Source organism: Elephas maximus, chromosome 4 (assembly GCF_024166365.1).
Source record: "Elephas maximus indicus isolate mEleMax1 chromosome 4, mEleMax1 primary haplotype, whole genome shotgun sequence".
NCBI classification, from domain to species: Eukaryota; Metazoa; Chordata; class Mammalia; order Proboscidea; family Elephantidae; genus Elephas; species Elephas maximus.
This window is the reverse complement of record NC_064822.1, coordinates 188,538,619-188,551,238: the sequence shown is the minus strand read 5'-3', so window position 1 is coordinate 188,551,238 and position 12,620 is coordinate 188,538,619. Positions and strand designations below refer to the sequence as shown.

General features: G+C 52.4%; 1 protein-coding gene across 1 annotated transcript in view; it reads right to left on the bottom strand.

The window, feature by feature from the left end:
- Nucleotides 1-3,100: 3,100 nt before the first annotated feature.
- The window catches only part of SAMM50 (SAMM50 sorting and assembly machinery component), a 46,461-nt gene continuing 36,941 nt past the window's right edge, over nucleotides 3,101-12,620 (bottom strand). Inside the window, exon 15 of the mRNA XM_049884614.1 lies at nucleotides 3,101-7,062. Within this exon, the coding sequence (XP_049740571.1) occupies nucleotides 7,017-7,062 (46 nt within the window). The 3' untranslated portion in view covers nucleotides 3,101-7,016. The remainder of the gene's footprint in view (nucleotides 7,063-12,620) is intronic.

Below are 12,620 nucleotides of genomic sequence, written 5' to 3'. Positions count from 1 at the left end.
AAATGAATCTTTAATCAGGTTTCATCTGTTCAGAGCAGACATGTCCTTTGTTAAACCCTGGTCGCCAAGGCGGAGCCTGCAGGTACTGTTTTGTAGATGTATCCTCGAAGTCAAAGCTATTCTGACAGAAATCAAACGAGAAGCCACTTCTCCCTGAAGGAATTGTTTTAGCTTCACGATGGCTGGAGTGCTCCTGTTGAAATGGCAGAATTTTTTTTTTTTTTATTGTGCTTTAGGTGAAAGTTTATAGCTCAGTTTCTCATACAAAAATGTATACACACATTGTTATGTGACCCTAGTTGCTTTCCCTATAATGGGACGGCACACTCCCCCTTTCCACCCTGGGTTTCCTGTGTCCATTCAACCAGCTCCTGTCCCTTCCTGTCTTCTCATCTGCCTCCGGACAGAGCAGCCCATTTATACACATTTTTTTTTTTTACAATTAAAAAATGCCTAATGTCCTTGATAAAGCCGTAAAAATGCTGCATTGTATTAAATCTCCACCCTGGAGTGCTGTCTCCTGCATCTTCCTGGGGTGATGTAGGGGGCACGGGTGTGCCTGCGCTGTGTGGGAGCACCAAGGTGCATTTCCAGCTGAACTAGCCACTCTTCTCGACATCGTTTTCGGTTGGACTAAAGACTGGCAAACAATGGTTATTCAGACTTGGGTGTTTGGCAGACATCTCAAAAATGAATGACCAGGACTTCAAGGCAACCATTTGACGGCATCTGAGGCCAATGATGAAACGGGCGCTTTCAAGTGACAGCTGGGATTTTGGAGAACCTGTATCCTCCGCCATGAGCTTGGCAGCTTCCCAGCAGTTTGAGATTTTCCTGATGAGACTAGTGGTGATGTTAACGATGGGGAAGTTTTTAAGAGAAACTGTGCGATCATGAAACCTAAAAGCATTCTGAAAAGCTGTGTGACTCAGTGAACCAGAGTCTTCTAAAGGGCCAATGCCTGACGTTACCAGTCACCTAGGATCAAGATCCATCCACACTGCCAGACTGCCCAGTGGATTTTTTTGTGTGTTTTAGATGGTTTACAGAGCAAACTAGTTTCTCATTAAACCATACACATACTGTTTTGTGGCATCAGTTGCCAACCCCACGATGCGTCAACACTCTCCCCTTCTCGACCGTGGGTTCCCTATTACCAGTTTTCCTGTCCCCTCCTGCCTTCTCGTCTTTGCCCCTGGGCTGGTGTGGCCCTTTAGTCTCGTTTTGTTTTACTGGGCCTGTCTAATCCTTGGCTGGAGGGTGAACCTCAGGAGTGACTTCATTACCGAGCTAAAAGGCTGTTCGGGGGCCATACTCTCCAGGTTTTTCCAATCTCTGTCAGGCCAGCAAGTCTGGTCTCTTTTTTATGAGTTTGAATTTTGTTCTACATTTTTCTCCATCTCAGTCTGGGACTCTATCGTGATCCCTGTCAGAGCAGTCAGTGGTGGTGCCCGGGTGCCATCTAGTTGTGCTGGACTCAATCTGGTGGAGGCTGTGGTACTTGTGGTCCATTAGGCCTTTGGATTAAACTTTCCCTTGTGTCTTTTTCTTCATTCTCTCTTGCTCCAGACTGAGTGTGACAAGTGGTGTATCTCAGAAGGCTGCTCACAGGCTTTTAAGACCCCAGGGGCTACTCACCAAAGTAGAACGTAGAACATTTTCTTGATAAGCTACGTTATGCCAATTGAATTAGATGTTCCCTGAGACCATGGACCCCACAGCCCTCAGCCCAGCCATTCGTTCCCTCAGGGAGTCTGGATGTATCTGTGGAGCTCCTGTGACCTGGAGGCAAAGACATTTATTACTCCTGGGGTTCAAGTGTTGAGTGTTGTAAACCAGCTTTAAAAAGCCTTCTGTTGTTGCCGCGTGCCATTGAGCTGATTCTGATTCATAGCAACCTTGTGACAGAGTAGAACCGTCCCATAAGGCTTCCTAGCTTGAAATCTTTACAGGAGCAGATCACAAGGTCTTTTCCCCTATGGAGCAGCTAGTGAGTTTGAACCACCGACCTTTCGGTTAGCAGCTGAGCACTTAATTGCTGTGCACCGTGTTGTTGTGTGCTGCCAGTTCCGACTCAGAGTGACCCTCTCGGACACAGTAGGACTGCCCCTCAGCGTTTCCAAGGCTGTAACCTTTATGGAAGCAGACTGCCACCTTTCCCCCCCGGAGCGGGTGGTGGGTTCGAACTGCCGATCTTTCAGTTAGCACAGGGATGTTTAACCACTGTGCCATCAGGGCTGCTTATCGTGCCACCTAGTAAGTGGTTACGCTGTGGAGACCAATGACAGCACCTCGTGAACGGGCCCTGGTGGCCTGAGAGGAAATCTCTGGTGATGGTGTCGCACTGGATGCAGGAAATGCCACCTCCAATAACTCGGATGGACGTGAAGACACGTGCTCTGGTTAGTGGCTCGGTGGCTCTAAAGGTGGCTCGAACGATGGCAAAAACACTGACGCGCAAAGTGCGAGAACGAGAACACAACTAAGATGGCAAAAACCAGTCTTTCCTAAGCCACGTTATTTCATGCATCTCGGATGACGTATGTGAAGCTGGAATGAGTAAACATTAATCTACTTTATTTCCAAAAAGTTCTAACTTGGGCTTAGCCAGCTCCCTGGCCCCGTCTGTTCTCTTCGGGACACTAGGTGGCTGTGCCTTGTATCCAGTTGCCCGCTATTTGGCCACAGATGGTCACTTGTTCAAGGTCGTACAGCAAGTGGCCTAGAGAGCTGGGAGTAGACTCCCATCTACATCACGAACAAGGACCTACCTACCGACGGACTCCGTGTATATACTGCTCAAAACCAGGCAATACCCACCCGTGTTGGAGGCCAGCTGCCCTGCCGACTCGCTGGGCAGAAAGCCCCAGAGGAGGCACAGTGCTCTCCACTACGCTGTGGAACCCATCGCTGGAAGGTGCCATACCAAGCCCCACCCCTGCTTTTATTGTTGCTTCTATTTTGGGCATGTTTATTTCTGTTGTTCAACCATCCACACAATTTCTTTCTAAAAGATTTTTATCACCCTTAGCAGAAACTCAGTGCTCCTTCAGCATCAGCTTCCCCTTTCCACCCTCCCTCCCACCCCTGGTAACCACTAATGAACTCTGGTGTCTGCATTTACCTGTTCTAGATATTTCACGTAAATAGCATGGTACACTCTTGCTCTTTTGTGTCTGACTGACTTCACTCAGCGTCATGTTTTCAAGGTTCATCCACGTTGTAGCGTGTATCAGGACTTCGCTTCTCTTTATGGCTAATACTCCATTGTACGGACAGGTCCCGTTGTGCTTACCCACCTGTTGACAGGCATCTGGGTTGTCTCCCTCTTTGGGCTACTGTGAATGGTGCTGCGATGGACATAGGTGTACAAGTATCTGTTCGAGTCCCCCAAATCTCATTCTTGGATGGAAGACAGGAGTGACAGGATTTGGTAACCAGCCAGGCAGACAAGAGGCAGGGCACCCAACTCCGGGCTCCCTTGCTTGTCCACTTCCCCACAGCTGTCTTCCCAAACTTGCCTCCTCCAAGTTGTCAGATGCTTCTAGTCCTGACTGGCCAAGGCCAGGACCAGACAGCAAATGTGGAAACAGCCAGATGGGACCCAGACGCACCTGGGAGTGCCATCACCAGCTGGGGACCCCACCTTCCAACTCCAGACCACTGTTGTTGGCAGGAACGAAGACCTCTTGCTGCCAGACCCGATTCGTTTAGGGGAGCCAGAAACGGGGATTTTTGAGTGCAGTCATCTGATTTTAGAAACTTCATTTTATTTACAATGCAACTCGCCAGCTTTTGTTCTCTGCTTTTATCTCCTCGTCCTGATCTTTAAACAAAGGGTGTATTTCAGGGCATCTAACTGTCCTAGAAGTTAGTTTATCTGGTCTTTTTAGGAAAAATATGAATTCACCAATTAAAGAGCTCTTTTCTTAGCCCACAGGGCTGCAGAGAATGGGAGGTTAGCAAAGTGAAGGCTTTCTGGGAACCAATCTAAGGGGAAAAGCCGCTTGACTGGGGAGCTTTCAGCAGGGGCTGTGAAGTGTGTGGGATCGTCCTGTCCCAGTAACTCTGGCATTTGGCAGAAGAGCCTGCTCCCAGCCCGACCGTAAGACCTGCGGACAGCAGATGGGGACACGCAAGGTCACAGTGCTGCTCAGTGAGCCCATGGCTAATGGACCCTTGTCGAGGTTCCTGGTGTGTAGAAAACACCACATGCTCCTGGTCCCGGAGGCTGGGGCCCCACGCGGTGTGCTTCCCTCCTCAGCACCGTGGGGACAGGCTCACTGCAGTCAGCCTCTGTTACAAAGGCCCAGCAGGTGCCCCAAGGGGTCTCCAACAGAAAAAACCACACAGATGTATGCCCGCGTCTGGCAGAGCGAAGCAAGAGGTCAATTAAATAAATATCCAGCACAGGATACTCAGGTCAAGAGATGGGGTAAAATTAGGGTGCACAGAACCACCGCGCCCCAGGAGCTTTGTGGAGGGCGGTACTATGCATTTCCTGTTTCTTTTCTATCACATCTGTCATGTGCCGGAGTCCATTCCCATAGGGGGTCCACGGCTGTAAATCTTCACGGAGGCAGACTGCCCCATCTTTCTCCCGCGGAGCAGCTGGTGGGTTCAAACCGAAGGCCATTGTTAGTGGCCAAGCGGCTGACCACTGCTGCCAGGGCTCTTTGTATCACATCTGAACACTCAAGTATCAGCCGTGAGAAATTACGCCCCGCCGTGCACCTTCCCGTCTTCAGTCCGTGGTGGGCTCTTCCTTTCCCCGCTTCCGGTTTTAGCTCCAGCCTGGCCACTTACTGCCGCCAGGGAATGAATGAGTCCACATTTTACCTCCACCTCCGCCGTGTCCTTTCACCTTGCGATGGGGCGGCCTGTGGAGACGCTGGCAGCTGACCCGTGTCACATCCTCTGGAGACAGCAGGAACCCTCATTACGTGCACTTTCATCGAGGTACGTGTCTGGGGGACCCAGGGCTGCCTGGGCCTGCCTGATTAAACCTGTGCCTTCTCGCTGCTGCCTCCTTCTCTGGAGTCTGCCGACAGCTGGGGGCATTCTGGGAAAGCCTGTATTACTCAGACTTTACTGTTCTTAATTTTCAGCATCTGAAAATGACAGTGTTGTAGCCTCGGTTCTTCTTCTGCCAAAGGCAGAAACGTTAAACTGTAAACAATCGAATGTCAGATTTAGGGGAAAAAGTTTATTTTCCTATCTATGTTCCCAACTGCTAACAGAAAGGTAAAATGATTTTCTCTTCCATATTCTCTGCAAAGGCCCTGGGCCCCCACACGGGCAATGAGGGCAGGCCAGTCTCAGGGCCATCAGCTTAGCGCAGGGACCACGAGCTCGGCCCAGGGACCACTCGGAACAAGGCTGCTCCTGGAACCCCCAGCTCACGTGGCACAGACCTAGACTACGGGTCCTAGGGAAAGGCAGTGACGGGGACTTGGCCCAGCTGGGAGTGGGGAAAATCCTCCAGGGAGGCGCCCCAGCTAAGGCCTAAGGGGCGTCACCTGCAACCCTGGGCATTTTGCCATGAGTTCTAAGGGCTGTGTTACCTTTTTTTTTAAAACCTTTTTTCACATGTGATGAAATACTACTTTGAGAGATACAAACTGGGCTAGGCAGAATAACGTGCCCTTAAAATGTCCACGTCCCGGTACCTGTGAATATGTTTTTACTTGACAAGGGGGGCTAAAGGTTGCTAATCAGGTGATGAAAAGCAGATTATTCCAGGTTACCTGAGGGGGCCCAATGGAATCACAGGGTCCTGGAAGGATGGCGTAGGGAGGCAGAAGCAGCAGAGACTTGAAGATGCTGTGCCGCAGGTTTTGACGACGGAGGGAGGGGCCACGAGCCAAGGAATGGGGGCGGCCTCTAGAAGCTGGAAAAGGCAAGGAAGGCTTCCTCCCCTGGAGCCTCCAGAGGGAACCAGCCCTGCCCACACCTTGACTCCAGCCCAGTGAGACTAAAATCTGACCTCCAGATGGTAAGATAATAAATGCCGTTTTAAGCGCCTAGGTTTGTGACAGTTTGTTACACAGCACAGGAAGCAAGTGTCTTATTAACACAGCTACTACTCCATGGACTGCCAGAAGAACAAACAACTCTGTCTTGGAGGAAGTACAATCAGAACGCTCCTCAGAAGCAAGGATGGAGAGACTGAGTCTTACGTACTTTGGACATGTTGTCAGGAGGCACCAATCCCTGGAGAAGGACATCAGGCTTGGTAAAGGAGACAGTCAGCGAAAAAGAGGAAGACCCTCAACGAGACGGACTGACAAAGTGGCTGCAGCAATGGGCTCAGGCATAACAATTGTGAGGATGGGGCAGGACCAGGCAGTGTTTCATTCTGTTGTACATGGGATCGCTGTGAGTCGGAACCAAGCTGACGGCACCTAACAACTCCACAGCCAGCCTTCCGTCTGCCTCAGCGTCCCTGACGGCACAGTGTGATTCCTCTCACACCACTTATACATTTAGGTGACTCAAACACTCAGTCTGGTGACTCTAAGCAGTGATGCCCACCAACATGGGTCTTCCCCGGGCACTATCCTGGACACCCTCTTCCCTCCACCACAGTGGTTGGGTTCTGGGAACACATCCAGACCCCTCCTGGCTTTGGTTCTGCTGAATGCTCGTGGTACACGGAGAACCAAACCCTGAGATGCCTACAGTCTGGGCTGGAAGGAGCGTGGAGATGGCCTGAGGAGACCTGACGTGGGGAGGGACTGTGTGTAAGCACACGCGGCCTCGCCCACCATTTCAACCCTGACCAGGTCCTCAGGAAAAGCCGGTGAGGGCACACTGCTGGAGGAAGGAAACCGTGTCCACGTCGCATCTGGGTATTGGTCTGTAAAATTTATTGGCATGGTTTCCCATGGGGACTGCAGTCAGAGCATCGTGCCGGTGTGTGTACTCTGAGGGAAACACACGTGGCACCAAGCGACCCGCTGCAGCCTGGACCCCCGAGGGCCTCCCCGAGGGAGCAGGTGGGCGCTCTGCTGCAGCTATAGGAACCTTATCCCAGCTCCAAACTGGACGCCATCACATATCCTAAAATTAAAAACAAACAAAGTGAGGAATCAAATCCTGCAGTCTGCTCCATTCCCCTCCTGGTTCACATCCCATACACGTGCCTCCTGAAAAGCCACACCCGGCAGCCCCTGCCTGTGCACCCCTCCTGCCCCTTACCCCCTCTCAGCCCCAGCCGGCTCTCCAGAGCCCCTGACCCGAGAGCCAACCTGCCAGGAAGCACAGGCTTCCCAGGGAAAATGGCACTCAGAGCCCAGCCAGCAGCTGACGGTGCATTTGTGGAAGATGACCATTTTTGCAAGTTGTGGACAAATTCTAGAAAGACTGGGTACTGAGAACAGCTCAGTCACTCACAGGAGAGCTGACCTCTCCACCGCCATTTAACACCTGGGCCCTCGTCCGGGCGGAGGACTGATAGCTCAGGAAAACTGGCACGGACATTTTTCTTTTCCACCAACATCCGGTCTATTACGAGATTGAAGAGGGGGGATCAGGAGCGTGGTCTCGGCCTGCTGAACCCTCAGTGGTGCTCATCAGCCACTGACAGCGCGGAAGCTATCTAACCAGGAGGCAGGATCTACAGCAGACCACACCAACGTCCGTGAAAGCCGGATTTAAAATCAAAACCTTGACTGCATTGTACCACACTGTTCTGTTCCGATCTGAACGATCTGCTTACACATTCTACACCGTCAGATTGGTAAGAGGGGGCTAGGCCCACATTCCCATTCTACATTTGGAAAAATGTCTGAAAATAAGCTACGAGATAAAAAATAAGTCAAGCCTTAGGCTCACATGATTTAGAAAACAGGCAGGCATTCCAATAAAGGCTTGTTTAACTTTGAGCAGATTAAACAATTTCATGAGCACGGGTTTATGTTCAGGAACTACGTAAACACATCCCAAGAAAAATACACCCACTACAAATATTCAAAATCCCATCAAAGTTATACAATGCTAGATATAATTGACCTTTTTACACCCCCCAGACCCTTCACCAAGATATCCATCACTGCTGCGTGTCCCACAACCGCTGAGTGACAGAGAAGGGCCGTGTCTCTATTCCTACTGCTCAGCTCAGCTCGTAGCTCAGAGAAGGCTCCGCAAAGCACCCAAGTCTCCCTCCCTCCTTCCATGGCCACTGTCTTAGTTCTCGCCCCCTGCCTGCAGCCCACCTGCCAACACCCCCACCTGTCTGTATCCTCACCTGCCTGCTCTCACCTGCCTGCACCCTCACCTGCCTGCACCCTCCCCTGCCTTCTCTCTCACCTGCCTGCACCCTCACCTGCCTTCTCTCTCACCTGCCTGAACCCTCACCTGCCTGCTCTCACCTGTCTGCTCTCTCACCTGCCTGCACCCTCACCTGCCTGCTCTCCCACCTGCCTGCACCCTCACCTGCCTGCTCTCCCACCTGCCTGCACCCTCACCTGCCTGCTCTCACTGCCTGCACCCTCACCTGCCTGCACCCTCACCTGCCTGCTCTCTCACCTGCCTGCACCCTCACCTGTCTGCTCTCTCACCTGCCTGCACCCTCACCTGTCTGCTCTCTCACCTGCCTGCACCCTCACCTGCCTGAACCCTCACCTGCCTGCTCTCTAACCTGCCTGAACCCTCACCTGTCTGCTCTCTCACCTGCCTGCACCCTCACCTGCCTGCACCCTCACCTGCCTGCTCTCTCACCTGCCTGCTCCTTCACCTGTCTGCACCCTCACCTGCCTCTAGCCAAGCACCACCAGCGCCACCACACGAGTCTTTATGAAGGTCACTTCCCTCCCTTGGCTCCAGTGCCTCACACAAGGTTTCCCCAAGTGTGTCAGGAGCAACGCTCTCGCTGTTCCATCCAATGACTGCTGTGAACACCTGGCACCGCTCTGGGACTAGGAACTCCGCGGTGAGCAGGCAGATGAGGTCCCTGCACTCAAAGACCTTGGGCTGTATGTGAGCAGAAGGCCCCTGCAGTTGGAAGGCTGGGAGGAGCAGGGGACAGCAGATAGAAACCAGCCTCCCTGAGCTGGCCCCGCCACCCTTGGCCCTCCCCACACCGAACTTCTGCCCCACACAGAGCTCCCTCCTGGTGCCCGAAAGCTCTGGCTGCTCCTCTAGCCTGGGGTGCTCACTCCACAAGAACCTGGATGTCCTTCCAGAAGATTCTGCTCAGGTGTCACCACCTCAGCCCTTCTCAGCACCCCCTCCCCCCATGGCAACGCTCCTCGCCCATCTTTCTCCCTCATTGGCTGCGAGCAGCTCTCCCCACGGGTCACCTTAGTCACCACATCTCCAGGGGCTGCGCTCGGTGAGGCAGGATGTGACAGGATGCTGGAGGATCTGAGACAACACTGCCACGAACCCCTGCCAACGCAGGACCTAGCAAACACTTCAAAACTACTTCCACTTTTACAAAGATCTGAATCCTAAGTATAGAGCAACCACAGTGACTACGGGGGAAATCTATGGGCAGTCGGCACCCAGGTAAGCCCAGTCTTGCTAGCTGCCAAAATTTAACAAAGAAGATAAAATTCTGGCAGCCTCAGTCGAAGTCATAAATTCTGCTTTCTCTGAAGGCAATTTCTGCATTTGGGTTGAAAAGAGGCCAGGCTGGCCCCCAGGACACGGTACACAGTGAAGCTCTGTACACAGTGAAGCTCTGCTGCGACCATCACGGACACAGAGCACAGCGAGCGGCTGCCCAGCCGGGGCCTGTTTAAGGATCAGGTGCGGCACAGCGTGTTTCTCCTCCCAGAGGAAACCACGTTTTGAGATTTATCTCTGAAACAGACTTTACAAATACAGCCCAGAGACAGGCCGAGTGTCGAGGGAAGTGGAGCCATTCTCTCTAAAAACCATTTGAGAGCAAGCAGTAAAGGGAACAGCTCCTGAGAGCCGTGGTGCTGACTTCCCGGAGCACACTGCCACCCAGTGGCCATACGCAGTACTGCAACGACAGTGGCTGCAGGGGAGAAGGACCTTGAAAAGGGGCAGCAGGCCCAAAGCCGGACACGTACCCCACGGTCCCACGGCCGGGGAGTGACAGGGCAGGGCCACAACCCACGGCTGTTTCAGGGTTTCCAGAGGCTGCAGAGTCAGCCCCCAGCGATCGGCAACAGGGCCGAAACCCACAAGAACGTGGCAGCCAAGCAAATACTCTTCTAGTTCTCTCTGGAACAAAAAACATTTAAAATGTATTTACTCGTCCAATTAGGACAAATATTAAAATTAACATGTACTAACTGACTGCAGGAAACCCTGGTGGTGCAGCGGTTAAGGGCTCAGCTACTAACCAAAACGTTGGTAGTTGAAATCCACGAGCCGCTCCTTGGAAACCTTCTGGGGCAGTTCTACTCTGTCCTGTAGGCTCACTCTGACTCAGAACCGACGCGACAGCAACGGGTTTGGTTTTCTGGTCTGAACTCACTGCAGTGGACACAGCCTGGGTGTGTGTTCCCTGAGATGGGAAGTCAGCATAGAATCCAAGTGTGGACAAAACGCCCCAACACGGAGCTACGGGAGGACTGGGACAGTGCATTGTGCAGGTGGCAGCGGGCCCTGGGTGCAGGGGACATTGCAGCACGCTCAGTCTCCCGAGTGTGGTGGCGATTTCTGGGGTGGCAGCAGAATCTAAGCTTTAGAATCAGCCTGCCTGCCTACTTACACTGTGGGGTCTGTTTCCTCGTCTGTCCAAAGGGGTGACAGCCTCAACTGCATAAAGCTGCTGTGAGACCTAATAAAGTGAGGTGCTTAGCTTGGCGTCTGACACAGGCAAGCTCCTTCCTCCCCCAAACGTTATCCTTGCTCCCAGCAGAGGCAAGGAGTCATTCAAACCTCCCTACCCCAGAGTGTGGCTGGTCCCCAGGCAGCGCGTCAGCACCACGAGGGAGCATGTTAGGACACAGGGTTTCCAGTCACCGAGATGAAGGAATGGACTCTGCCCATAACCAGGCGCCAGGTGATGGAAACAGAGCACAGTGTGAGGCACCAGCCAGAAGGCTGCATCCCAGGGGCTGTCCTTGAGGGGGCACCACCGCACCTCTGGGCTACCTGCAAGGATTCTAATGAGCACCAGGGGGTTTAAGCTGGGAGACCAAGGTCCCCATCTGCAGAAGAATAAAAGCTTTGTAGGCAACAGTCTGAGGGGCTCTCTTGTAAAGTGAGCCTCGTCTACTGAAGCCAGTACAGGTTTGTGGGGTCTTTGCTAAGAGGCTATCCAATGCACACCCTGCGCTAGCTCCGCAGTCCTCAGGCATCCATTTTCTCACATTCACTCTGCAATCACAACGCCTGTTTTGAGCACTGTCACCCTGGCGGCAGCCACGCATGCAGGGGGAAGGGAGACGTCTCCTGTGGGAGCAGTGAACACTGGTGGCTTTGTCGGGAAAGCTGGACACAGTGAGCACGGCAGCAGCCACCACCATGCGAGGGACAGACAGCATCCACTGACGACAGCCAAGTACTGCAAGTGCTCCGCGCACATTAGTTCACTTCGTCGTCGCCACAAACCCGCAGAGTGATCGCCATCGTCTTCCGTTCTCACCCAGTCACACAGCGTAGGAGCGGCCCAGCTGGGTTCAAGCCTGGGCAGCTGCGCTGAGCGCACAGTCTGCCCGCCTGCCTGCCTAACCTCCAGCTCTGCTTTGTCCGAGAGCAGGCAAGGTGTGCAGGTGCTGAAAGGGCTCTCACGTGACAAGGGAGCCATGGCAGCCCTGCAGTGCCCCTGGATACAGAGCGGATGTGAAATCAGCCCTCCAGCGAGAGTGGGAGGAAGAGCAGATTCTACCGAAGTGATAGCTGTGGGGGTCTGTCTGAAAGGCTGCTACGGAACTGCTCCTACGTAACAACGGGGCATTAAAAGCCTGCTAAAACGACTACCCTTTAAGAAGCACCATCACTTACCCTGAAGTAGACGACTTGTTAGGTGCAGTCAAGTTGGTTCCGACTAACAGTGACCCTATGAACAACAGAGCTAACTAAACACTGCCCGGCCCCGCACCACCCTCCCAACTGTTGCTCTGTTTGCGCCCATTGTTGCAGCCACCATGTCAATCCGTCTTGTGGAGGGTCTTCCTCTTTTCTGCTGACCCTCTACTTTACCAAGCATGATGTCCTTTCCAGGGACTGATCCCTCCCGATAACATGTCCAAACTATGTAAGACATAGTGTCACCATCTTTGCTTCTAAGCATTCTGGTCGTACTTCTTCCAAGACAGATTTGTTCCTTCTTTTGGCAGTCCATGGAATATTCAATATTCACCAACACCACAATTCAAAGGCATCAATTCTTGTTCCGTCTTCCTTATTCATTGTTCAGCTTTCACATGCATATGATGCCATTGAAAATACCATGGCTTGGGTCAGGCACACCTTAGCCTTTGCTTTTCAACACTCTAAAGAGGTCTTTTGCAGCAGATTTGTCCAATGCAATGTGTCTTTTGATATCCTGACTGCTGCTTCCATGCGTGTTGATCGTGGATCCAAGTAAAATGAAATCTTTGACAACTTCAAACTTTTCTCCGTTTATCGTGATGTTGCTCATTGGTCCCGTTGTGAGGATTTTTGTTTTCTTTATGTTGAGGTGTAATCCATAC